This window comes from Lissotriton vulgaris, chromosome 2_1 (genome assembly GCF_964263255.1).
Source record: "Lissotriton vulgaris chromosome 2_1, aLisVul1.2, whole genome shotgun sequence".
NCBI classification, from domain to species: domain Eukaryota; kingdom Metazoa; phylum Chordata; class Amphibia; order Caudata; family Salamandridae; genus Lissotriton; species Lissotriton vulgaris.
The window spans coordinates 511,816,995-511,844,467 of NC_141687.1; the positions used below are offsets into that span (position 1 = coordinate 511,816,995).

A 27,473-nucleotide genomic window follows, 5' to 3' on the forward strand; every position below is an offset into this window, starting at 1 on the left:
CCCGAGTGGGCTCCCTGAAAACCTCTGGCGCGTACTTCAGCACTCCCTTGAGCATAGGCAATGTCTTGACCGACTTTTCAGCCACTGAGAAAGTGTCAAACAGAAAATCGACATCCACTGGGTCCGCATGGAGGTCGACATCATGATTAGCCGCAGCTCTCTCAATTAGAGCGTTGAAGGCTGCAGAGTCCTCTGTTGGAGAGGTTTTCGCTGCAAAAAGCTGCGGTTCGTGACCTGACTGAGGGTCCTCAGGGTCGCCTCCAGCAGACCAAGGCTCATTGACCTCCTCTGGATCCGAGTACGCTGGATAATTGTACTCGTCCTCCTCATCTCCGTCACCTTCCCCAGCGTTAGAATGAGTTGGTGAGAGTTCTAGATTTTGTGGAGATGCAGGCTCCATAGGGGCAGAAGTACCCGCAGAGTCCAACTTCTTTTTGAGTGGAATACGAAAATGTTCTAACACTGGCTCCGGGGTGATCTTCCTTTTAAGGAGAGAGAGTTTGCCTGTGTTGGCGTCGATGACAACCTCTCGACGCTCCTCGTCCGCGAGTGGCTGGAGCAGAGGCTTCGGCACCACCAATGACGCTTTAGGCGTCGACACCAGCTTCAAGGGCACCCCGGCGGCAGCGTGAAGTGGATCGGCGTCTGCGCCTTTGCCGGTTTCTGTGGAGGCTTCGGCACCACATCCTTCGGTTCGGGAGCCAATGCGTCCTTCCGAATACGTTGAAGGGATTCCATGACCTTTTTGGTTAAGGACGGGGAGGGCTGGCCCGGCCCGAGCGATTCCCCCGAGTCCGGAATAGGGTCGGCGATCAAAGGCACGGTCTTCGGAGCCGACACATCACCACCCTTGGCCTTGACGACCGGAATCGGCGCAGCCAGAGCTTTGGAGTCGTCTTGACGCTTCTTCGAGGCTTTTTTCGGGTCATTGACCTCGACCATCTTCGCCTTCGACACCGGGGTCTTCGGGTCGGCCATCTTGGCGTGGCCCTTGATGTCGGCGGCCATTTTGGACCTTTTAGGCGCCGAGGCCTCTGGAGCCTTCTGTCCCACCAGTGTGACTTTCACTTTCGGTTTCGATACCGTTGGTGCGGACCCTGATGGCTTCACTTTCGGTTTCTTCACCGGGAGTGGCGCATCACCAATGTCCGTGGCAGGGCCCGGAGGCGGGGCCGTGGGACTAGTATTGAGGTCTTGGGTAAGGCCCGAAGGCAATCCCTCGACCTGAGCCGTATAATGGGGATTGACCCCTGAGTCAGTCTGAGGATGCTCCTCCTCTGAGCTATCCTCCACGGTGGCAATGGCCCATCGTCGTCCCCTACCTCTCCGACGACTTCTTCAAACTCCTCGTCCCCCGCGTCGTAGTTTTCATCCCCTGACGCCGGGCTCGAGTCCGAAACTTGTAAGACGGTGTCGTCATCAACGTCTTCCTCGAAGATGTTGTCTGGCGGGGGCGCTGATAACTGGGCCTGGAGTCTAGCGGCCCGACGAAGCTTGAGAGTCTTCTTACACCGGAACTTGGAGCAGGCCATACACCTGGCCTCATTGTGGTCCGGCGACAAACACTTGTTGCACACTGGGTGCACGTCGAGGTGTGAATACTTTGAGGTGCACACCGGGCACCTCTTAAATGGAGTTCGTTCCATGTGAAGTAGTCTGGAGCGTCGTGTAGGCCCGTCCGCGCTGACAGCACGCGGAAGGGCAGCAAGCGTTCGGAGCTGAGGAATAAAGCAACCCGAACGATGGACAATACCGACGCTAATCCTAAAGACCTTTTGGTCTCAAGTAAGGAAAGTTAAACAACTATCCATTCAGACAGAGGGAACCGAAACACATCCGAACCCAATGGCGGAAAAAAACAATCTGGGGATGGAGGCGATGCCCATGCGCACTGTAGTCCAGGGGAGGAGCCACCTATCTCGTGATACTTCGAAGACTCTTCCAGGACAACAATGTGCAATCATCCGGACCCAACACTAGGCGGCGATCTATGCACAGATATGAATTCAGCAGCCCACATGCCTCGAACATAGAAGTTAACTTCCTATAAAAGCATTTGCAACTCATTCAAAAATGTTTTTGTGCATGCAGAGTCCTTGGAGGCAGAGTATGCCCTACTGCTTGCACACAGAGTTTCGAGTTGCATGAATGCACTAGAGATCTGTTTGGTGCCTTGTCTCTGCCCAAAACATCTCACCAATCTTTTCATAAATCATTCGCAGAGGCAGACTTCCCAGCAATATGGAAAGCAGCAAAAATAAGACCTATTTTCAAAAAGCCCACGCCTGACCCAAACGTTCTTCTAAACTATCGGCCCATCTCATTACTTCCATATTTTGGAAAAATGCTCGAATACTTTGTCAACAAACAGCTTGTGAGCCACCTAAAAATCATGGACTCCTGGACCCTTCACAATCTGGTTTTAGGGCACTACACAGCACGGAAACCGCACTGGACGAGGTTGCTGATAATATCAGACTGGCATTGGATAAAAGCCAGTCACCATCCTCGTCCTGCTAGACCTATCCACGGCCTTTGACACCATCTTACACCGCATCCTAATTCAACAGCTGTGGGAGATTGGCGTCAGATGAAATGCCCTAAAATGGTTTTCCAGCTACCTATCTGATCACACAACAGCGGTCCAGATTGCCAAAAACAGAGCAGGCAAAAGATCTGTTAAGATGTGAGTTCCACAAGGCTCGATCTTGAGCCCAACGCTTTTTAATGCCTATATGACACCACTGGCCAAAGTGATTAGAACCTATGGCGTTGATGTTCTGTCCTATGCCGACAATACCCAGATCTTAGTCACTGGTCCCTGATCTGAATGAAACCAAACAACGTTTCAAAAACTGCCTGACTCATGTTGAGGAATGGATGAATACCAATCACCTCCAGTTAAATGGCAGCAAATCAGAAATGATGCTTTTCAGCAAAGCAGCAAAAAATTGGTCTCATGACTGGTGGCCAACTAATTTAGGCAGCTGTCCAGTGCTTAAGGAATCAGTTCAAAATTTGGGCTTCTACATAGACAATAAACGGTCTATGGAAAACCAAATCAACTACATCATAGGTACCTGCTTTGGACTAATACGTAGCCTGAGGAAGTGGATTCCCGTTCAGGCCCGGAAACCCCTAGTTCAGGGTCTAATCAAACAGAATGGACTACGGGAACGTGCTCTTAGCCTCCATAAATGAACATCATCTGAGCAGTCTCCAGGTTCTTCAGAACACGGCAGCTCGGCTAGTTCTTAACCTCCCGCGAAGAACTTAATCAGCCACATGCCTGAGAAGCCTCCATTGGCTTCCGGTGGAAAAGCAAATCTTTTTTAAAACTCTATGCCTGGCTCAGACACATGTATGAAAGAGGCCCTAGATACTGGTAAAAAAAACTAAGATGCTATCAGCCTCAATGAAAACTCTGATCCAGCAATGAATTCCTACTGACACCTCTAAGAATACAAACGTCCACAAACGGCGGCCGCGCGTTTTCTTTTCTAGCTCCTGCTTCGTGGAATAAAATGCCCCTTCACCTCCGCATTATCCCAGAACACAGCTGTCTCCGTAAGAAGCTAAAAAGCTGGCTTTTTGCAAACTAGCTGTCCTGCCCCTCTGGTCAGTGCCGTCTGCAAGCGCCATGAGACTCAAGATGCGATATGTGCGCTATACAAATGTCCCTGACTTGACTTGACAACAGGGAGAATCCATATAAGAAATAAATCGAAAGAAGTCAAGACGTTACTCTAGAACCAGACTACTTATTTACAATAGTAATTGCTACCTGCTAGTCAACATTTACCTACTCACTCTTGGTTGGATACTAAGTTTAATGCATTTCGCACAAGTTTAATGCTGTAATCAAACCACTGCCAAAAGCCTGTGAACAGAACAGTTTCTAGGGAGAGTGAATGAAGGTTCTCAACAAAGCCCAATACTTGGATATTCAATTGCAGGTTGTTGCTATAAGGGTATGCGGTTTCTAAGACACACTGTCCAGTCCATGCCCTAGTGGCCTGTCCACCCCATTTTAGTGATATTTTCCAAAAAAGAAAAAAGTAAATATCTTGTCCTCTGATTTCAGGTAAAATATTATGTATGTAAACATGTTTAGAATACACATGCCAGGCTGTGATATACATTCTCTTTGTGATTGGGAGAATATTACTAAGCCTTCACTAACCGGATTTGCCTCAAACATAAAAAGGTACCCAGATAAAACGTTACATCAGCTGTTTTTAACCTATGGTCTGGGGACCCGTAGGAATCTATGACTGGTTAGATAATCAAATACTAACAAATGAATAAAGTATATAAATAAAAAAAAAGCAAAAAATGTACAACTGAAAAAGTTAAAAACACCCTATAAATGTAAACGAAATTGGAGGCTAAAAATTAAGATGGTATCCTCAGATTGATTTGTGGGACCCGCGCAAGTGTACCAAACAGGAGATAGTACAGACGATGGGCGGACTAAATTGAATGTTGAAAATCTCCAGCTTTCCCACTGAAATTAATATGCAGATTTCTGATTGATACGCTTATGAATTAAATAAAATATTTAATAATTTGTGTATGAAGATTTATTTCTGATTTTGCAGTTCAAATAATCGAAATTGCTTACGCCGGGTAACCCGCTTCTAATAACGACTCGGTGGGTCTGCCCAGATTCCAATAATGATTCAACAGGGGCACCTGGATTCCAGTAATTATGAAGTGGGAGTCCACAGAAGTCAAATGTTAAGAACCACTGCATTATAGAAGACATTTGGGTATTCCTGAAGCTCTTAAATGCCCTACCTGGAACGTAAACTTGGTTAAATATTTATGCATCAGGCTTCTGGGGTGTTTATGCACCATCCTGACTGGATTAAAATATTTCTAAAGTGCAAACGATTGCCCCAAGGCATCTTGGCGCTACCCTAGACAGGAAAGTACGACAAAGCTACCAAACTTAAAAGATAATTGGTCACAACCAGGATAAAAAGCCAAGACTTTAAACCCTTCCTAAATCTGAGAATTGAAGTAGCCCTTTTCAGATCAAGGGTAAACTATTCCAGTTTAAGGCCGAATAGCAGATCAGGCTCCTGACTCCCCAAGTTGCTAGTTTGCGGGAGGGAACTGACAGGTCACGAGAAAGACTAGAACGGAGAGTCCTACTAGGGCAGTGGTTCCTAAACTGTGCGCCGCAGCACCCTGGTGCGCCGTAATGAGGTGCCAGGGGCGCCGCGCGCACACTGTGGGAAATTGCTACCAGCAGCCCTTAGCCGTCCGTGATTTGGCAGGCACGGCTTGGACGCAGTTTAATGAACACTTTGGCAATCTGTGTGATAACAGGAAATGCCAACAGAGCGCGCACCAGCCACAGACTGAATGGAACTGGGGGGCCGCCCTTTAAACATCACTGGCTTATAGGAAAGTAAGTATGTGAATGTATGTGTGCCATTTAAGAGGTTTGGGAAACAGTTTGTTTTAAGTATTCTGTGCCCGTCTGTGATTTTAAAGAGTCTTGGAATGCAGTGTATTATAGGAATGTACCCTTTTCCAATTTACTTTTTGATAAGTTTTGCTCTCTGGAATGCAGTTTGACAAAATCTTCCTCTCGCAATAGAACAGGAGTATTATTTAAATATTTGGATTTAAGTATATCCATGGATCTTTGGCTATCAAAGTGTGCTCTATTTTTCTAAAATGTAACCCCTACATGTCCACCTGCGCCCCTCTTTAAATACTCATTATTCGAAAACAATTTAACAGTCACATTGTCCAGTAAACTTCTCAACTTGTCCCAAATTTAGTGTAATTCTAGGTAACCGTTTTTCTGTGTCAAAACTTGCAATGGAAATAAAAATGAGAGGTGTGTATCACTTACAACGCAACTTTTACGTCGTAATGCTGTTACAACGCAGCTATTACAACGCAGGATCCATTACATCGGATGCCATTACAACGCATGGCATTACATAGCAGATGGTATTACAACGCATACCATTACATCGTAAGTATTGTTAAGTATATAATTTTATTTAATATTATTTAATTGATTTAATTATTATTAATTATAAATAAAAATAAATAAAAATATTTATGTTTTTAAATATTATAAATTAAATATATTAATGTAAGTCATTTTTTAAATAAGTATGAGTATAGGAGTATATGTTTTGGGGTACTGAGGTATATGTTTTGGGGTGTTTGGGTATTTTTAGGTTGTAGGGCAGGGTTTGCGTTTTGGGGTACACGGGTGTTTTTAGGTTTTAGGGCAGGGTTTTGGGGTACAGGGGTGTTTTTAGGTTTTAGGGCAGGGTTTTGGGGTACAGGGGTGTTTTTAGGTTTTAGGGCAGGGTTTGGGTTTTGGGGTACAGGGGTGTTTTTAGGTTTTAGGGCAGGGTTTGGGTTTTGGGGTACAGGGGTGTTTTTAGGTTTTAGGGCTGGGTTTGGGTTTTGGGGTACAGGGGTGTTTTTAGGTTTTAGGGCAGGGTTTTGGGTTACATGGGTGTTTTTAGGTTTTAGGGCAGGGTTTGAGGTACAGGGGTGTTTTTAGGTTTTAGGGCAGGGTTTTGGGGTACAGGGGTGTTTTTAGGTTTTAGGGCAAGGTTTGGGTTTTGGGGTACAGGGGTGTTTTTAGGTTTTAGGGCAGGGTTTGGGTTTTGGGGTACAGGGGTGTGTGTTTTGGGTTAATTAAATTATATTTATCATTTTTAAATTAATTAAAATATATTTAATAAATTAAATACATTTTATTTCATTAATTACATTTTTAAATTAAATTAATTAAATAAATTATTTCAATTAATTTAATATCAATTATAAAAATATGTACATTAAGTTAATTTTATTATTTTAATTAAATTAAATTATTCCCATTTTTTTTTATTGAAATTACATTTATTAAATAGATATTATTTTATTAAATTAAATTAATGGCTATTTTAAAATGTATTTTATTTAAATTAATTAAATTAATTATATTAACTTAATAACATTTAAAAAAAAAGGTATACTTACGATGTAATGCCATGCGTTGTAATACCATCTGCTATGTAATGCCATGCGTTGTAATGGCATCCGTTGTAATGGATCCTGCGTTGTAAAAATTCTGTTGTAACGGAATGCGACGTAAAAATCTGCGTTGTACTGACACCAATCCAAATGAGAAATTACACTTTTGGACCCCCCTCTTTTTCCTGGCCCGCACTTGACAGAGCTGCACAAAACTAGTATAAAAGAACCAAAGTATATGATTTTTTTTATGAATGGGTATTTGGGGGGGGATGAGGGGTTATGGGGGTATTCAGGCAGACTTATCGAAGAGCACCAGAGTTATTAGGAAAAGAGACAATTCATTTTTTATGGAAACAGACTCAACCATAACTGCGCTGTTGCCACCTATAGTTAGCTCAAGCCAGCCTGCTCAAGGCGCTACAGCTGACTGACTGATCTAAGGAATGGCTACACTGTGTAAGAGAAAATGGGATATGGACCAGGAGAGAAGCGGGCATGTAAAATAGCTGTCTTGCAGTGCTTGGTTTATATTTCTAAAATGTCCATATTTACTACAGGCACATATCATGCCATGTGAAGTAGGCCTAAATTGCAACATAAGCAGTGTAGATGCAGTGCATGGTGCACCAGTTTGGTGCATAGGGTTTGGAAGATTCGAATTCTTTTTGGCTGTCAAGAGTCGGTCCTACAGACTTCCCGAGCACCAAGTAAGGTAGGCAATATTCTGAAATGAAAGAAGGGAAAGAAACAAGCAAGGTTATTTCAATAGGTGTGCCAAACGTTTAACAAAACTTAATTGGAAACTGTGTGGGCTACTGATTACCTAAAGTGCATTTGATGAAATGGATGATAGACAAACAGAGAATGCATTTGCTGATTAAATGCAGGCCAGATATTTGAGTTCAGCATTCTCCTCATCGGGGTACGTGCCCATTTGGGGGAGTATTTGCTCCTTGGCAAAGTTTGGGGGGTAACTGATTCCTTCCATCCTTTTGTAAAGCGCTCCGATATCCTTCGGGATCTTGTTCGCGCTATATAAAACTTTATAAATAAAATAAATAAAAAACCCAGTCGAGAAGAGGAAGGGGGAAAAAAAAAGGAAGTTGCCCGCGGTGAATGAGTTCTAAAGCCAGGCACATAGCTTTCTCCGCATAGGCCTGCGCGAAGCCTTTGCGCAGGTACTGGGACGCATAGTCCTGCACCTGCAGGAGTCACTCTGGGTCGCTGAAGCCACTCATAAGGAGCCCTCCTTTTTAGAGTAAAAATAATGCTGGTGATACTGAATACGACAGACCAAACTCAATGTTCAATTTTCTCAGAGCGGGTCTCAGTACCAAAAGCTACTGAAAGCAGCAACTGGCATAAATAAGGGTTTGGGACCAGGCACTCTGTTGGGGGAAAAAACGATGGATTGGGATGCAGCCAAAGTGATTGCCAGTGGATGAGATTAATAAATCAAGGATTCCAAACATCATCGCGTCCCAAATACTTTAAGGAAGACAACAGGAAGTACTCCCGAGGTCGGGCTTACACCAATCAGGAGATAGGACTATTGCCAAACAGAATGACCTCAGTTTTTGTGGAATTAATTTTTAAACAGTTGGGGTTCATCTAAAGACTTACTTCACCCATGCGGTTTCTAAAGGTCCCACTCATACCCGGGCCTTTGTTAGATATGGTCATCATTATTAGGGTGTCATCGGCACACGATACAAGTGCCAACCCAAATGACTTGATTAAGGTTGCTGGTGGGCTGTCACTTATAGAATGAAGAATTAGGACTCAATGAGGAGCTCTGTGGTAACCCACAAGGCAGCCTAAAAGGCTTGGAAGTAAAGTTCTTAAAGGCTACTGACTGAACGAGATTATCAAAAAAGATCAATAGATTAGGCGATACGCCTTGAATCCCCAAGTTCTGGAGATTCTCAATCAAAAGATCCTTACTTACGGTGTCATAGACCGCAGATAGGTCTAATAGGCTGAGGGCGGCATTGCCCATCTCTTCAGTCATCATAAGGGCCAACTCCGTGCTGAAACCACTACGAAAGCCACATTGGGTGCCATCAAGGTTATTCTCTTCCACAAAGACTGACAGTTGAGAATTCATGGTTTTCTCACAAACTTTTGCAGGTAGCGGAAGCCTGGAAATTAGACTACGGTATTTTCCAGAACCTGCTCGCTCAGGTTAGGTTTCTTTAGCAGTTGCAGCACCTAGGCTATTTTCCACTGACTACGATAAATTCCTGAACTAAACATAGAATTAAAAATTTAAGTCACGTATGGAGTGACTGCTTTAGGGATTCGATGAAATATCTTAGGAGGGCATGGATCAAATGGGGATCTAGACAGATTTGGAAAGCTCTTGTTCCTCCATTAATGTGACAAATTCAGCAAAAGTGGATTTGTTTAAAGGGCTTTCTAAGATGTTTTGCCTAGCCTGACCTATAAACCTGTTAGGGGTGAATGTATTGAAGATTACCTCCAATTTCTGCTGAAACCATTTTGCCAGAGCGTCACTGAATGCCTGACTGTTCTGCCCAACTACCAGAAGCTGGGGCAGAAAGATACGTGACCACTTGAAAGAGGGTCCTGGTAGAATTACTGGCAGATTTTATTTGTTCGACAAGGAAAGCAGATTTAAACTCTTTAATAAGCTTCTTATACTGGGCATAACATCCTTTGTAATTCTCTCTTTTAGACGCTGTCTGCAACAGCTTTGATTCGCAGACCTGAGCGCATCATTAAACCAAGAGGAAGTGGGCTTACCTTTCTGATTATTTTTGCTGCCAGCAGGGGCTACTTAAGGGACTGCCGTACTTAACCAGCCTGTAAAATTCTCCTACATGGAATCCGTATTGTCCACTTCTTCAGATTGTGATCTCGCAATCAAGGTTTTAAGGTCCGGTCGCTGTACTTTACTTATGCCATGAGTGGGAGATCACTGCTTTTTTTTCTTACTGTGTTTTTGCCTGGAAATTATTAGCGAGTTTTATCTCCCAGCCCACTGCCTTGTGGTCTCTCCACATGAGGGGAAACGTGCTGGGACAAGAGATGAAATTATTGTTGGCAAATAACCCATCATGGGTGTGGCCCGCCAAATGAGTAGGCTCAATTACCGACTGAGCGAGAGTAGAGAATGGGATTGTATCTATAAGTAGCTCTGTCTCAGGGGCAGTATGTTGCTCAAGATGAAAAATGAAATCTCCTAATAGAGTGAAGTCTGATTTCAGAGAAGATTCCAAAAAAAGGTTCTAAAAATTCAATAAAGGAGCCTTTTGGTCCCAGTGGTCAGTAGATCAAGAGCTTATTGAACAACAGATTTTGTGAGTTCAAAGCTAAGCATAAGTGCTGCATGAGTCCCTGACGAGGTAGGTGTGAAATTTGCCATGCCATAAAAGAATATTGAATGAGAACCATTATTCCTCTCCTCTTCTTTAGTGTCCATCTAATCTGAAGATCGCATTACCCTCTGGATAGGTTGTCATCTTTGGGCCAGCCGCTTGGTCCGCCCAAGTTTCCCTGACAAAAACTATATCAATCAGATGGGCCTCAAAATCTGCCATTTCCAGATGGTGACTTGGCACTGATTAACAAGCACCTTACTTTAGGACTTCTGGTTACTTTTGGGAGGTGTCCTGTGGATAGTCTCCCCATTTGGCCATTCTTCAAGAATAACCTCTCAGATTTGGCCCTACCGACAGGACAAATCATTGTAATACTGTCCGAATCAGCATCGGACAGCCTTGTTTTCTTCCCGGGTGCCTGAGTGATACTAGCATGCTTTTTGAAAGGTTAGCCTAATGGTGCCCTGCCAGTTGGTCGGACCTAGGGGGGGGGGGGGGGGGGGGGAGGTTGGGGGGGGGGAGGGTCCTGGGCATGGTTGCAGACTGGCTTGCCTTGGGCGCATATGCTACGTGCATGTGCCCTACAAGCTTTTAAAAAGCCCACCATAAGGGTGGGCAGTTCTAGGGGTGTGGCAGTACGAGCATTGCAGAACGCGAGCCGGAAAACAAGGTGGGTCAAATAAAGAATAACTGGGGTCCAACAACTCCTTTTGCAGAAGGTAGACTCCCCTACAAAGTGCAAACTACTGGTAAATGAAACAAAAAAAAACAAGAGAAAATTAAACTCCTAAAAACAATCAGTAAAAAGGGCTGCCTAACCCCAAGATGGCACACAACTTCTGACAGAGCCAGGCAACTCCAAAACTGTACAGAGGTGCATACAAGGAAATAAACGCAGGTAAGCGATATCCCAAACCTGTCCTCTAGCCTGATAGTACCATACTGCCAGCCTTTATCCCATTCCACTAAAACTAGTCTGCAGATCGGATTGGCCTTTCCCTCCCAAGCAACACTTTGCATTTGACAGCATGTGTAGCAGAGGCTCACTTCTACTTCGGATCTTACAATAAGTAACTGGCTACAAGTTTTTGAAGCACACCTGAATACTTTTGAAAAAAGTGAAACTATGTAGGGGACACAGTTTGCTTCAACACTGAACATTTGCAATGCAATAGGTCTCGCATTTGTGAAAGTTAGAGCTATTGTGGTAGTAAATGCCAATGTTTTTTAATTATGTTTTTTGTTTGCTGTGGAGCGATTATTCAAAGAAAAAGCTTGTTCTAAGCCATGCGAGCGCCTTTGCATTTAAAATGGGCTACTGGAGGAATAAGTACATGTACCAGAATGCAACAGGGAACTAGAAGCTACGCCCGTAACACAAAAGACGTGGCTTCTGTTTCTTTTTGTGCGAGTGTACAACAGGTAACTGCATCTAACATGCACGCAGTGCACATACAGAGACATCATAGTGTACAAACATAGAACACATGGTGTGCAAACAGCATACAGAGATCAATCTGTTCACCTACTCAGGGCCTAGATGCATTATGCCCACGGATAACGCAAGGCGCAAGACAATGCTTTGTGGCTGTAGGCGTGTGATTTAGGTTTCTAAAGAGAAGGCATTTGGTAATTTGTGGCGCCATTTTTATTTGGAGTGTAAATAGGATCAAAAAGGTGTGTGCTGGGGTCTATTTTATGTCAGACTGTTATGTCAGTTCTCGTTCGCCTCGGATTCTGTATACATCTGTTGGTACATTATGTCAGCATGTGCGCGCCTACACGGACTCTTGTCGATTTTTACCTCTGTATTACTAATCTTATGTGTGACTGTTTGTGCTGTAACCTGAGCTCTGTGTGTACATTAATAATGTGCATTTCCTTTTCCAATTTAGAAGCAGGGGAAATGTGATTTATTACAGGCGTGTGGAAGCTGTGAGTACAGATTACGGAGGCATTATGCAGATTGAGTAGTAATCTATTTGTGTTGTAGTACTTTACATTTCGTAGCTTAGATTTAGGGCTCATATTTAACTGGTGCTTGCTACACTGCAGTCGTAATAAGTTTTGAAATTTACACGTGGCTTAGAAAGAAGCACAGACCATGGAGCAGTCGCTGATATGACAACATTACCATGGAGACCAGCTTGTTAACATCAATGATAAGCCGATACAGAGCTGCTACAGTCAGCAGCTCTGGCCGTAACACCACATCCTCTCACCCTCTTCCAAGCTGCGCTCACCAAGACCCCATGAAAAATGAACAGCAGCACAATGGCGGCATGTTAAGAAACCGCTCACCCAAATTCTAAGGGTAAGCATGGGTGGGGTGGGGACGCACAAGGGGCCCAAATGAATAGGCAGTTTTTACTGCCTCTTAAGTGGATCAGAGTAGGCGAAGACTTGGTGCCGGTTAGTTGGTTGTTCCAGTGATTCTCCCTTTGGGAGCATGGATACAAATGACAGCGGGACGGACACGGTCAAGTCATGCTGGGAAATGCCGTACACGAGAACGTGGGGCAGTTAAAAGCATCAATCGAAAAGGAGCAAGATGAGGTCCGGAGTACCCCTGCTAGAAGGGTGTTGGGAATCGGACAGGGCAACATTAGGGCTGTTATAACCTAGGTGAAGAAAGAAACCACCCAAAACCAAAAGTACTGCACCCCCCCAAGGCTCTGACATGCAAACATTTTTGAAGGAGCATAACATCGTGTCGAGCTGTAAAACAAACCACTGTCCTCCCCTGCTGACCAACCATAGGGGGGTAACCCATGACATACCGGTCACACTGCTTCAGTTGAAGGGATCATAACATCCATCCCTCTCCTACGAAATACACCACTGTAGGACCAACCCTCACTGAACAAAGCCCACCACTCATGGTTCCTGATACCACGGAAAAGATTAATGTCCTGCAACCCAGACTTCACCTATCCGTCTCTTAATCGGAGGATGTGGCCTACCAGCTGGTACGGTCGAGTTCGAAGCTGGGGAACCAGGTTTGAGTCTCGGCAGGGGCGCTCAACATTCTGTGCAAATCACTTAATATCCCTGTGCCTAATGTAATGAATGTGTCTGTTTCTGATGTAACTGGTGCTTATGTAAAGTGCTCGGATACCTTCGGGTCGAGTTTGTGCTATATAAAAGTCCGGAAAAAAGTGGCACGAGGCAGGATTGAACACTGCACTGTTAAAAAACTGCAGAACATTCCAAAAATTGCCGGGAGTAGAGGTTAAGAGGGATTTGGTTCTTTTGATGGCTACAAGCGGAGATCTTTTGTGGGTTTTCTTTGAGAGGTGAGGTATGAGTAGTTGGGGAGCGGGAGCAATGAGGTGACTGTAGCATTTGCACATCGGGCAGAGGCGTGCGATCGAGCTGGTGAGAATGTTTTCAAGACCCCCCTGCGCCTGTTTATTTATTTCTGTAGCAATACATTGTGCTCGTAAACTATTTTTAAAGAAGTCTAAGACGTGCTGATTACATTTGTTAAGCATCTGACAGGAGGTCATTGAGCTTCATATGTCCCTTCACGAGTGCCACTGTACCCTGCTGGAGAAGGCTGTGAGTTCCCGTGTATGGTGAAAGCTGGGGGCCTCCTGGGTTGGTGCTCGGAGACCATCTAACGGAATTGTGTGATACCACTTAGAACACTGAAAACTGCACACAGAAAACAATCAACATGTACTCTTGCGCGCCAGTACTCCCCTCTCATGCCGATGCACCCACCACTTAGCCCGTGCAATGACATACCAGACATGCTCCGCTATTACTGCCGCTGGTACTAATTCTGGGCCATAGCCACACTTCTGTGACAGTTGCAGACAAGTTTCACCAAAAGTAGTGCCCATGCAAGCACAGCACAGTTTTGAAGGCCACGCTTCTCACAGGGGGCCGCAAGATCGCCATACAACACAGGCGATTCCGGTTGATTGCCTTCTATAAAAAAAATATTTTAAAAAGCTCACGCCAGAACAAAAGCAGCCATTTGTAAGGCGAGGTAAAGGGAGTATTGGAAACTGGGTCACGCCAGAACTCTCTGCCTTTGCTGGCTAGTCTACTACGGGCTCCGGGATCAAAGGTAGACTATTATCATGTGCAGCAAGGGGGAAGCGACGCAGTGCGCATGCATATCTCTTGTCTGGGCAGGCACAACAAACAGGAGACATGGAGGAAGCAAACGTGCCTCCCTGCCAAAGAAAGGTGAGCATTTTTGACCCGCGCCAATGACAAGCATGGGTGGAGCTTCCACCCTGCTTACAAAGCAAAACCGATGACAATAGTCTTGCAAGCGAGCAGCGCATGTGCTGCGTCGCTAGGCGAGACCTTAAAAGTACTTATTAGCTACATTTGTACAGCCTTGGCAAACATTCAAGATGGTAACCTGTAACTGAAATTGATACAGGATTGTCTATTCTACAAATTACCCGCTGGAACCTCAGGCAACCATCTTCATGATTAAGTTTAGTGAAACATGACAGACTGAATAAAAGTGCCTTAACCCCTTCCATGCTCATGACGAGCTCGGCTCGTCATGAGGCACAGTTGAGCTGTGCTGATGACGAGCTGAGCTCGTCATGAATATAGGAGAATAGCTATTTCCAGCACAGGGGAAAAATAACCACAGCAGCGATGTGGCTAATCTTGTGGCATAAATTGGAGACCAGGAGCAAGTTGACAAGACAACATCTGGTGGGCAAATTAAATCAAAATATTGTAAAAAACTTAATATAAACCAGTCATTATGAACGCTCTCCAAAAGAAATTTAACACCCAGTAGTAGAAAGATGGATTTTAATAAGCCCAAATGTATGTTTCGTTAAAGAAGGGGAAGATGCAGTACAGAGGATCATGTGGATGGACCTCAGACATGTAGCCCCAGCTAAGCTTTCCTTCTTCAAAAGGAGGATTTAAAGGGCAAATGAAACATTCAAATCAATTAAAGATGTGGGAGCCAATATAAAGAAGGGTCTTTAACGTGATGTTTTAAATTGAGTGACCCGAAAATCGTTGGCATTACAGACCACCTTCATAAATATCTTACTTTGTATTTATAGAACTATTAATCCAATTTTTTATTTGCAAATGGGCAAACCTACACGACTCGTAAAAAACTGCTGGATTCCCATGGATTGTGCGCAGTGCCAACGCTGGTTAGATAAAGGATTCAACATTTCTCCATACTCTTACCTATCAATTTTACATCATTAAAATATACATATATAATGGATTGCATTGAATGACAAAGACCTTCTAAAGGACATCACCTTCACATTACTTTTAAAGCAGCAATATAACGCAGTGGAAAAATAGAAAATCAAGATCCCTGGGTAAGAAGGTAGACATTGACTATGTTTGAGCAAACTATTTGGATAACATTGCCAAATGTACATGGGTACAGCCTCCACATTTGCAGGAATATTGTTTACCAAAACAAAATGCGATTGCTTCTTGTGTGAAGCAAGAAAAAGCTACAGAAAGATTTGCAAACTTAGCGCACTAAAGTTTCCAGAATTAACCATAGAAAGCTAGACAAGTTGATTTACCAATTTTCTGGTCCTCATTTGCTGGGGTCAAAGCATCCAAAGCTGGGATACACCGAAGCAATGCACAACCACCTCCAAGAACGATACCTTCTTCTACAGCAGCACGTGTAGCATTCAGGGCATCAGTAACTCTGTCTTTCTTCTCATTCACCTCAACATCACTTGTCCCACCAATCTTAAAAAATATAAAAAAGTAGTAACAATTAAGATTAAGGTCATTTTTGAAAATATCAATGACTTATTTGAGAAGCTTAATGGTTCTGAAGTAACAAACGCTACCACTGTGCCTGGTTTATCATCGCAAATAAAACGGGCATTATCACATATTTTAAAACTAACACATCGCAAGGGCAAGTTCGAACAAGACTGAAAAGGAAAATGCTACTTATCAGTATGCATCTGTTCTTGGCATTTAGAGCTGCAGAGTTACACACTGTGCATAGATGGCCACCTAGTGTTGGGCCCGGATGTTTGCAGTTTGTTTTGTTGTAAAAAAGTCTTTGGAAGTCACAGGATAGGTGACTCCTCCTTTGGATGATACTGCGCATGGGCATCAGCTCCATCCCCATCCCCAGATTGTTTTTTGCCATTAGGGAAGTGATGGAGCTGTACAAGAAGTAGTGATGTCCCATTAGGGAAGTAATGGAGCTGTACAAGAAGTAGTGATGTCCATGTGATTTGTATCTAATTAAGATAATACTGGAACAGATACAGGTAGCCGGTGAGGCGGGTGGGCGTGTACAACTCTGCAACTCTACATGCCAAGAACAGATGCATACTGGTAAGTAGCATTTTCTGTTCGAGGCATATGAGCTGCAGATTACACACTGTGCTTAGATTGTATAGCAGTACCCACACCTAGCGGCGACCACCAGTATCCGTTGCAGTAGTTTTAAACAGAGTTTATAGTACATCCTGGCCACAGTGGCTTGTTGTTTAGTTTGCAATAGTGTTTTGTGAATGTGTGCAGTGTAGACGATGTAGCTGCGTTGCATATATCATCTAGGGGAATGTTCTCCAAGAATGCCATTGAAGCCCCTATTTTCCTTGTAGAATGGGCTTCGGGAGGAATTGTTAACAGGCATTCTGGTAACATTTGTATGCATTTAACAATCCACCTAGCTATCCCCGATTTTGATATGGGGTTGCCTTTATGTGGTGGTGAAAAAGACACAAAAAGTTGTTTAGTCTTACGAAAAGTTTGTGTCCTTTCGATGTAGTACAGTAATGCTTTTTTGAAGTCTAAGGTGTGTAGAGCTCTTTCTGCGACTGTTTGTGGCTGCGTGAAAAAAACGGGCAGTTCAACAGATTGATTTAGATGAAGTGGTGAAATGACTTTTGGAAGGAATTTAGAATTAGTGCGTAGAACCACTTTGTTATGATGCATTTGCAAAAATGGTTCTTGAATGGTAAATGCTTGTAGTTCACTGACCCTTCTGAGAGAAGTAATAGCTACGAAGAAAGCTACTTTCCAAGTGTTTCATTTTGCTTGTCCACTTGTTCATTTTTCATCCAGGATTGGTGCCTCAGTAAAACGTAATTATTTGAGGCATTGCACAGTTGTTTTTCTGTAATAACATTTGTTATATGTGTATATTGTTATTTAATGTATTGCATTTGGTTTTTTCAATGTACTTGTGAACTTCTGTAAATGGTGTGTATCCCTTGATGCCAAAAATCTTTTCAATTTTTTTTTCATAAAATACAAGTGATTAATCACAAATGGTTTGTCAGCCTAGCAATTAATTATACTAGGTGTGCATTTGCTTTCATTAATCCAGACTGTCCGGCACTTTGTTTTGTTTGTTCCATAAGAGTGGTCCAAGCCGGTCAGAGACAGGACCCAGCCTTTCCCTCTTTTCCCTACTTTCCAAGTTAGGCATTGTAATTCGCATTTATGAAACGGTTCAAAGGGAGGTCCCATTAACCGTGTAAGAATAATGCTTAAATTCCACACTGGTGAAGGTGGTGTTCTGGGAGGGATTATTCTTTTGAGTCCTTCCATGAAAGCTTTTATAGCAGGTACTCCAGAGATAGATGTTGTCTATTTTGTAAATATGCTGCAATGGCAGCAAGGTGTAGTCTGATAAGACGTGTAAGCTAAATTACACTTTTGAAGGTGTAATAGGTATCCTATGATGTGCTGAAGACACATCTAAAGGATTTATGTGGTTGTTTTGAAAGTATATTACAAATGGCCTCCACTTAGCAGCATAACATGCTCTCGTAGTGGGACGTCTGGCTTCTTGAAATATGTTCATGCATTCTGGAGGAAGGTTGAGGTAACCGAACTCTATGACTTCAGGAGCCAGATCGCTAGGTTGAGCTGGGTCTGGGTGTCTGATCTCTCCATGGTTCTGTGTCAAGAGACGTGGAGATAGGCTCAGTTTTTGGTGTGGTACCACAGATAGTTGCAGCAGTGTGGTGTACCACGGTTGTCTGGCCCAAGTTGGAGCTACTAGAATGAGTGTTAGGGAATGTTGCTGTAGCTTGCGTATCACTAACGGAAGTAGTGGGAGAGGAGGAAAAGCGTACGCAAATTTTCCGGACCAGTTCATCCATATCGCATTGCCTTTGGACAGCGGGTGTGGATATCTGGCGGCGAAGTTTGGGTATTTTGCGTTTGTAGGATGCGAAGAAGTCTGAGGTTCTCCCCACATTTGAAAGAACGGTTGAAGAACTTGTGGATGAAGTTCAAACTCGTGGATCTGCTGTGTCTAACGACTTATTATTATGTTTGCACTTGTAAAGCGCGCTGCTACCCGGAGGTTTCCTGGCACTGTGCAACGCTGGGGAACCCGTCCTGGCTTTCCCTGTGGGATGGTCCCTGCTGGGAGTCCCCAGGGTGGAGCCAGGCATCCCCAGCATTGGGGGGGGGGGGGGGGGGGGGGGGGGGGGGGGGGGCGTTGTGGAGATTAGGCAAGCTAATGCCCAGAGTTGCCGAGTGAGACCCCAGATTAAAGTAGGCACCGAAGCGAGAATTATCGAGTCCGCTGACCCAAGTCCACGACCCTGCCGCGTCGGGAATTGAACCCTGGTCCCAGCAGACTTCTGCTCCCGGGTCTGCCACCTCTAACTGGTGAGCCACACCACTCCACTAGCAGATCTGCCATGGTGTTTTGTACTCCTGGAACGTGTTGGGCTAAGAGGAAAATTTTTAGTGGTATAGCCCATCTCCATATCTGCTGTGCTAACAGAGGTGCACAGTGTGTTCCCCCTGGCTTGTTTATGCAGTACATGGCTGTCATTGTCTGTGCAGACTAAGACAGCTTTGCCCGATACTTGTTTTAGGGCTAGGAAAACAGCTAGTAACTCAATGTGGTTGATGTGGAGTAACTTTTGTTGCGATGTCCACCTGCCTTGTATGGTGTGATGCAGTAGGTAAGCTCCCCAGCCGGAGAGCGATGCGTCCACTGTCAGGATTATCTGAGGAACTGGCTCTAGGAACGGTCAGCCCTTTGAAAGGTTTTTGGTGCTCCACCATTGCAGAGAGCGACGAGTCGACTGTCTACCAACACTAGGTCTGTTAATTGACCACGAGACTGGTTCCATTGGCGTGCTAGGCACTCTTGAAGTGGACGCATTTGCAGCCTTGCGTGAGGTACTATAAATATGAAAGGAGGAGTCATTCCAATGAGCTGCATGAACACTCGAGCTGGAAACGAGTTTTGCAGTTTGAATTTTGTTAGGATAGTTTGTACACTTGTTACCCTGTTTGAAGAGGGATTTGCTAGTGTTACTGGGGTGTTTATTGTAGCGCCGAGATATTGTTGTACGTGTGAAGGTTGCAGATGTGACTTGGTGTGATTTACTGTGAATCCCAAGTCGTGAAGCAGTTGAATAGTAGCGAGAGTGTGATGTACACTGGCTGTATGAGCTGGCTTTTATGAGCCAATCGTCTAGGTATGGGAAGACAAGAATCTGTTGTCTTCTTAAGTGTGCTGCTACTACTGCTAGGCATTTGGTCAACACCCTTGGCGCTGTTGTGACTCCGAATGGGAGCACTTTGAACTGGTAGTGCTGCCAGTCTAGCACAAATCCGATATTTTCTGTACGCTGTGTGGATGGGAATGTGGAAGTAGGCGTCCTTGAGATCTAGAGTGAAAAGGAAGTTGTTTTGTAACAGGAGTGGAAGGACTTGGAGTGGGACCATATGAAAATGATCCGACTGTATGTAAATGTTTAGAGGTCTGAGGTCTAGGATAGGTCTTAGAGATCAGTCTTTCTTTGGGATTAGAAAATATAGGGAGTATACTCCTTTGTTTTGCTGATGCTTTGGGACTATTTCTATTGCATTTTTCTGCAGGAGGGATATTACTTCCTGTCTGAGCAGTGTTAAATGTTCTTGTGACATTGGACGCTGCTTGGGTGGCATGTTTGGGGGGTGGATGTTAGCTCTAGACAGTAACCTGATTGAATTATTTGAAGCACCCACCTGTCTGATGCGATATTTTTCCAGGCTGGTAGGTATTGTTGTAGTCTTCCACCGACAGGAGTGGAATGGGACGGGGGAAGGGAAGGGGAGTCATTGGGCAGGGGTAGAGATTGGGCAGGGGTAGAGGCAGAGCGGGAGTTGTTGTTTTTACCTGTCTTTGTTATGGTTACCCCTGTAACCTCTCTTTTGGTAGCCCTTACTATATGTGGATTGTGTAGGGGCTTTGTATGAGGTAGAAGGTGTGTCTGAGGAGTATCCCCTGGTGGCGCCTCGATAAGATGAGCGGCAAAATGAACGTCTGGGAGCCTGCGACTGCAGGGCTCCCATAGATTTGGCTGTATCTGTATCCTTTTTCAAGTGATACATCTACATTGGGTCAGAATAAGTGTTGCTCATCGAAGGGCTGATTAAGTACAGCACTTTGGACTTCAGGTATGAACCCGGATATGGGTAGCCAGGTATGTCTACGTAATAAAATATTGGTGCTAACTGCCCTGGAGGCGGTGTCCGCTGCATCAAGTACACACCAAATAGAGGTGTTTGTAATATTTTTCCCTTCTTGAATAAGTTCATTTGCTCTATCTTTGTATCTATTCGGGAGGTGTCGCATTAGTGATTCTAATTAGTCATAATGTGCCCTGTCATATCTGGCCAATAATGCTTGTGTATTGGCAATATGCCACATGTTTGCTGCTTGAGACGCAGTTCTTTTCCCTGATGCGTCAAGTAGCTTAGACTCTTTACCTGGTGGGGCAGCTTCACCTGATGTTTGTGAGTTTGCTCTCTTGCGTGCGTTGGAAACTACAAGTGAGTCTAGTGGTACTGGACCTTTAATATATGCTGGGTCTGAAGGGGCAGCTTTATACTTTTTCTCTATTCGAGAGTTCTGACTGAAGACTTCAGGTGCATGCTTAATCACTCCTTTAAGCATTGGTAAAATGGATGAGGACCTTTGTGCAAAGGTATCCATTAGAAAGTCTTCATCTACAGGGTCTGTATGCATATCTACTCCAGGATATTGCACGGCTCTGTATCAACTGATTAAAACCCATAGTGTCTTCTGGTGGTGAAGGCCTTGAGGGGTATATGTCATCCTGAGGGACATTTGGGACGTCTGGGGTGTTATAATCATCCCACGGGTCAGATGAGCCTGGAGGAATAGATGGATCATCTATGTTAGCCCCTATATCATCAGAGCTATCATCCCTATTGTCATCGTCTGGTATGATAGAGGATGCAGGGGAATGTTGTGGTAGGGGAGCAGGTGGTGATGGTATATGTGGAGGGGGGAGGGGAAGGAAGTCTTTAAGGCGAGGTAGCCATGTCCTTTCTTTGAATGAGGAGCTTATTTATTTAATTTAAAGAGTTTTATATAGCGCTGGCTAGACCCGAAGGTATTCGAGCGCTTTACATGAGAATCAACAATGTAACAGAAAAAGATCAACAATTATACAATACATCAAAAAAATAGGCAATACATTAGGAGAGGAGAGAAAGGAGAGAGAAAAGTAGTGGAGGGGGCAGGGGAGGTGAGAAAGGGAGGATAAGGGAAGAGACAACAAGGAGAGACGAAAGGAAGTCTGTCAAAAGACTGGGTAGGTGACGACCAAAGAGTGAATTCACGGCCCATCTCCCCTATAGCTAAACCATGTTGCTCCATCAGGCATCGGACAAAATAGCTAGATCTCAATTGACGAGGGAAAATTCACAGATAAACAGGGTGGGGACTAAGGCCCAGGACAGATGAGGGCAAAGGTCAGTAGCAGGAAAGTGGAGAAGAGTAGAGTGGGGAGGGCTAGTGGGAGGAGTGAGATAAGGTCAGGAGAGACGCAGAAGGGTTTGTTGCGGCTGTTATTTTAGGCAGCTACAGGCAGCATTTCATGAGCGATCACTGTGTGGGATGACGGTATCAGAAAGCGCCCAAAGGTGACTGCGGGCCACTATAAGAGTGTCAGGCTTGGCATGCTAGGCGTAGCATCGCGGCTTATATTAGTTTCACCCTGGCACCAATGGAAGACAGCTGTTCTCGGGGAACCCCATGTGAGCCTCAGCCCAGACGCCTCAGAGGGTAGAACCGCCGTACGGGGAGCAAGGTCCGTTGTACTCACTTCTGCTTTTACCGCTTCTCACTGCTCAGACGTAAAGGGAGAGCAGCCCCAGCAGTAGTGCCACATTCAAAGTATCAGGCATAGGCCCCGGCGGCCATGTTCAAGTCAGGCATTCCTAAATGGTCTTCTGGTGGACAAGGATGCGCAGGTATCACTGTGGCTCCCCAGCTCCATTGACTCATTCATGTCTGCAGCTGCCCCCCCTCCCCATCGGCCCCCTGGAATCGCTCACCTGTATTGGGTGGAGAAGGGGGGCCCGAACTCCATGCTATGCAGCCTCTCTGTGCCACTCTTGGAATGAGAAAGGTTTCTGGGCTGCCATCACACCTTAAGCCTGTTCCTCACTCCGAATCATTATACCAATGGGGGGCCGTGGGGAGATTGTGGGGATCCTTCAGCAGGCGGACGCCGATTCCCCCCACTGCTCGGATCCCCGAGTGCAGCTTCGCCGCACTTCAAAGTCCTCCGGTGAAATAGCCTACGGGGAGCCCAGAGAGACAGTTCGGCACCTTCTCTGGGATTATGCACCCCGGCCGGCTCAGGTCTGCGGTGTCTACGATGCGGCCGCCATTTTGCGGGACTCCCGTCCGTCTTATAGGTGCACACCTCCAAGCATGCCATCAGTGAAGAAAGGCTCGGTGTAATGAAGAGATGAGAGCAGGTTAAAGCGCATCAGATCAGGATTAGCTCTATTTCAGACAGCAAGGCTATTGTGTTGATCTCAGCGTCTGTAAATTACACTTCAGCGTCATAATCAGTCGCCATTTTGGGTACAGGCAGTAAAACAGAACAGCAGCGATCGGTGCTTGATCGTTAATGTTAAAGCGTTCTACAGGACTGGCTTTCCGGCGTTCGTTGAGTTGTGTACTTCGCCTCTTGTGCTGAGGACACTGAGCATAAACCATATCAGTAGGAAATACATAACACATACAACTGCCATTACGGGGTCAGGCAACCCGACAGATAACGCTGCATACAACGCTCTTGACAAAAGGATTAAATACCTTGTCGTATACTGGATATGACCATATTTCCAAAGATTGGATGGTAAATTGGAGGATACCGTTAGTTTGTGGTATCAGTACCGCAGTCCCGGACCATCATGCCTTAGTTGTTGTGCAGCTGCCATTTTTTTTTTTTTTTTACTCTCTGTCATCGGCATCCGACGAAGTTGCAAACTCAGAATCCGTTCCGATTAAGTCCATACAATCCACCTAAATGGTATTCACATGTGCAGCGTACCTTCCGAAATAGATATTTATAGCTGAAATTTCAGCAATCGCTAAGGCTCTGGAATACAAGCATTACATCTACTCTATGCCCCTCTACTCTACGCCCTTCCATGACACTCCGGTGTATCTGCTGGTGTATCCAGTGGTCGCTTTTTTTAAGCTAAAGTTAGCTGCCCAGTGATTGGGTCTTTAGCTAGAGTATTTTGTGCAGGGTCTGGATGAAATAAGTCCTCTGCAGGAGGTCGATCTTTTGGTGCGGAGGGAGGCTTCGGCACCAAAGCGGTCTCTTTTGGTTTTTTGGCAATGTCCTTAACTGGAAAAGCAGGAGTCTTTTTCGGCTCCGATGATTTTTTCAGCTCCGGTATATTTTTGGGATCCAATGTTTTTTTTCGGTTCCGGTGGTCTTTTTGGATCCGAAACTGGTTTGCTTGGTTCCGACCTGGGTTTCGGTGCTTAAGGAGTAGTGGTAGGCTGCAGCACCTGGGGTTTGGATGTTGACTGGGCCGGTGATGTTGTCTTTTTCGGTGCTGGTAGGTGTGTGCCAGCACCGGGTGAAGGCCGACTCTAGCCCGAGTCGCCTGAAGGTTTAGTTAGCTTCACCCGAAGGTGGGGCAGTAGAAGCAGTGTGTCGGTGTGCACGCGAGGGTGTGACCGGGGTCGCCTTTGGATGTGTCGAGGAAGGGCCAGGGTCGACGGTCTTACTTACGACCCGCTGTGCTGGAGTGCGGTCCTCGACGTCTGAATCTTCTGCCTCGGAGTTGCTGTCGACGTCGTGTTGTTCTGAGACGTCGACGCCTTCTTCAAAGATGTCATCCGGAATCGGAGCAGAAGATCGAGCCATTGTTCTCCTAGCCCTTCGGTCCCGGATAGTCTTTTTGGAGCGGAAAGAGGTACAAGCGGAACAGTCTATGGCCTCGTGCTCCAGGGAGAAGCAAAGATTACACACTTCATGAAGGTCGGTGTGGGGAAACTTCGACCCACATGGAGGACACTTTAAATAGCGTCCTTTCCATGAGCTGGAGTCGAGGCCTAGTTGGGCCCGAAGGCAGTTGGCGATGACCGGAATCGAAATCTTCGTTGTTGAAGAGTAGCGTCGACTGGGAAAGCGTTCAAAACTGATTTTTTGTAAGTTGGTGAGGATTGAGCACCGAAGGAAATCGGTTCCAACACGGAGCACTGGAAACACATCCGAGCCCGGTGGCGGAAAAAAACAATCTGGGGATGGAGCTGATGCTCATGCGCAGTATCATTCAAAGAAGGAGTCACCTATCCCGTGACTTCCAAAGACTTTCCTACAACAAAACAAACTGCAAACATCCGGGCCCAACACTAGGTAGCCATCTATGCTCAGCGTGTTATCTGCAGCTCGTATGCCTCGAACATTTGCCTTTTAGCAAAATCCTTTTTTGCAACCCTACCACTTTTTCAGAGGAGGTCTACTTGGACTAATTTCACCACGGTTCAATTACCCCACAGATTCATGCAGGAGTGTTACAAGGCTACAACAAAGTTAGCCACAAGCAATGTCACTTACAGTAGCCTGCCAGGCAAAATGTGTAATCAATGCCAAATTGACAGTGACTCCAAAGAGCATCAATAAGTCCATGGTTCACTAAGTATTTTTTGCTCCAACACACTCGCCCTGTGCCACTCCTGCTATAAAGATATCCTGTTCCACAAGAACAGCAGGAGTGCAGATCTCTAATGTGGGTTTCTTCAATCAAAGAGCCTGGCCTGTATTTATTTATCCGCAAGTGCACCATCACTCAACATGTGTGCTTCAATGCTTCACCTAATTTCTGCATGAAACACCCACATGGCTTGTTCTCTACAAGTCAGCATATGCAACCAGGTGGTAAAACAATGAAAATGGAGGGGATGCGTTTTAGGCTTCCTTTTAAGTCATGCACTGTTTTTTCCTTAGAACAAAAAGGTGATGATAGAAAGCTTGGTAAGTTATCAGCTACTGGTGAGTGAACCTCCTACTTTGGACTAAGTGACTTAAGGTGTTACTTTAAAATAGCAAAAGGTGAGGTGTGGAAAGTCTGCAAAAGTCTCGTCCATTGGCCTTCGCTCACACACTCAACCCAGACAAAGACCGCTGCACCTGCGCCAGTTTTTTCAACTGGTGCAGGTCTTTGGCACATCTTAGTGCTGCTCATTCACATAATCTGAGAACTGCGTCAGACAGGATGCTCAATTTGCACAGGAGCTAGTGAGCCTAGCATTAACAAGAGCTGCAATGACCACTCAGTTGGTAGGAGGAAATGATAGTTGAGATGCTGGTGAATGGTAAGGATGTAGCGACACCTGGTCAAGGAACTCTTGCAAGGGGTCAGCAAGCTGAGGGGTGGTGCAAAACTGACTGGACTTTGGCGAAAAGCAAGCCACCTAGGCTACAGTCAAGGAACTGGTACAACACTGAAAGGTTGCCTTCGGAAGTGTATCACCTGCTGATATTCAAGTGATTGATGTATGTGCTAAGACACTTGTTTAAAGTTGAAGCTTTTGAAAACCGTACAAATTGGTTAGTAACCTGCTGGTCACAGGGTGCCCACAGTTTGCATGTGGGGGTAGGAGGCTAAAGATAGTATACTTTATCATTAGGAATTAAATATTAATTTCTAATTAGCAGGACAATGCTGAGAAAACAAATGCTAGTTGTAGGAAGCTGGCTCTGTATATGGTATACCATTAAGTGGTTATATCGCGCAGAGAGTCCACAGATTTCCCTAGAAGTGTACAGGGCTCAATGTATACCCAAAAGGCTCTATTTGTGGTAGTGTGGCGAGAAGCCTTAGGCCTAACAGAGGAGTGCAAGACATTTGTTATTCACACAGTGATCATTAATTGACAACTACTTCAAAGGAGATCGTTACCAATTTTTGAAAAATAAGCTTAAGATCAAGATGTTCACAAAAAGATAAGTACGTTTTGCAGGAAAACTACTTAATACACTGCAAAGCTTGAAAATGTCACGCCTATGGAGGAAAACATGAATGCGTTTTTCAGGTAAGTTCATGACTTACAGTTCCAGTCTTCAGTGTTTCAGGTTAACACCAGGCAAGGTTCAGATTGGCACCAAAACTGCACCACCAGCGGCACAGGGGAAACCGGGTGCAGAGGTAAGATTTAGGGTCGGTGTCCAATGTCAACCAATTAAGACCGGGGGTTCTTACAGGACAGTAGAGCGAAGTCAGGGAGTCGATCTCCTGGAGGTAATTATAAGGAGGGCCAAAAGGCAGCACTAAACTTACACCCTCAGCAGCACAGGGGAAGCCAGGTGAAGAGTGCCAAACACAGCTATGGGAACCCAATGCAATTCAATGGGGAATATCCAGGTTGAAGAAAGGCTGCAGGCTCAGGCCAGGAGGCCGGATGAAGAAACCCCACAGCTGCCCAGGTAAGCAGATATGCTAGAGGACGTAGGGACCCAGCCGGTCAGGATCCACAAGGCCAAGGGGCTTCGGGTGCAGGGGAGTTTTGGGTGTCTGAAAGCAGGTTACAGGGCTGGTCGCGGTCAAGGGGGAGTCTTTGATTTGAGGCTGCAGGCGTCGAGGTGGAGTCCAGCAGGTGTCATCCCACAGAGGACGTGTGCTCAGAAGCGCTGGGGAACCTGGACAGGACCAGTGGGCCACTTGGTCTCAGGCCGTGGGCGTCTTGTACAGAGGTGGATCCGGAGGAGAGTTTGTGGTTCCTCAGGGCAGAGTTCTTTACGGACAGGTCTGCTGTCCACAGGAGATTGAGTCTTTATCTTAGGCAGATACTCCTCCCAGGGCTTTGGAGGTCACTGGGCCTACAGGACA

General features: G+C 45.2%; 1 protein-coding gene across 1 annotated transcript in view; it reads right to left on the reverse strand.

Moving 5' to 3' along the window:
- Positions 1 to 27,473, reverse strand: part of HSPD1 (heat shock protein family D (Hsp60) member 1) — a 141,258-nt gene that overhangs the window by 7,821 nt on the left and 105,964 nt on the right. The window contains exon 10 of the mRNA XM_086955424.1: positions 15,893 to 16,067. Within this exon, the coding sequence (XP_086811550.1) occupies positions 15,893 to 16,067 (175 nt within the window). The remainder of the gene's footprint in view (positions 1 to 15,892; positions 16,068 to 27,473) is intronic.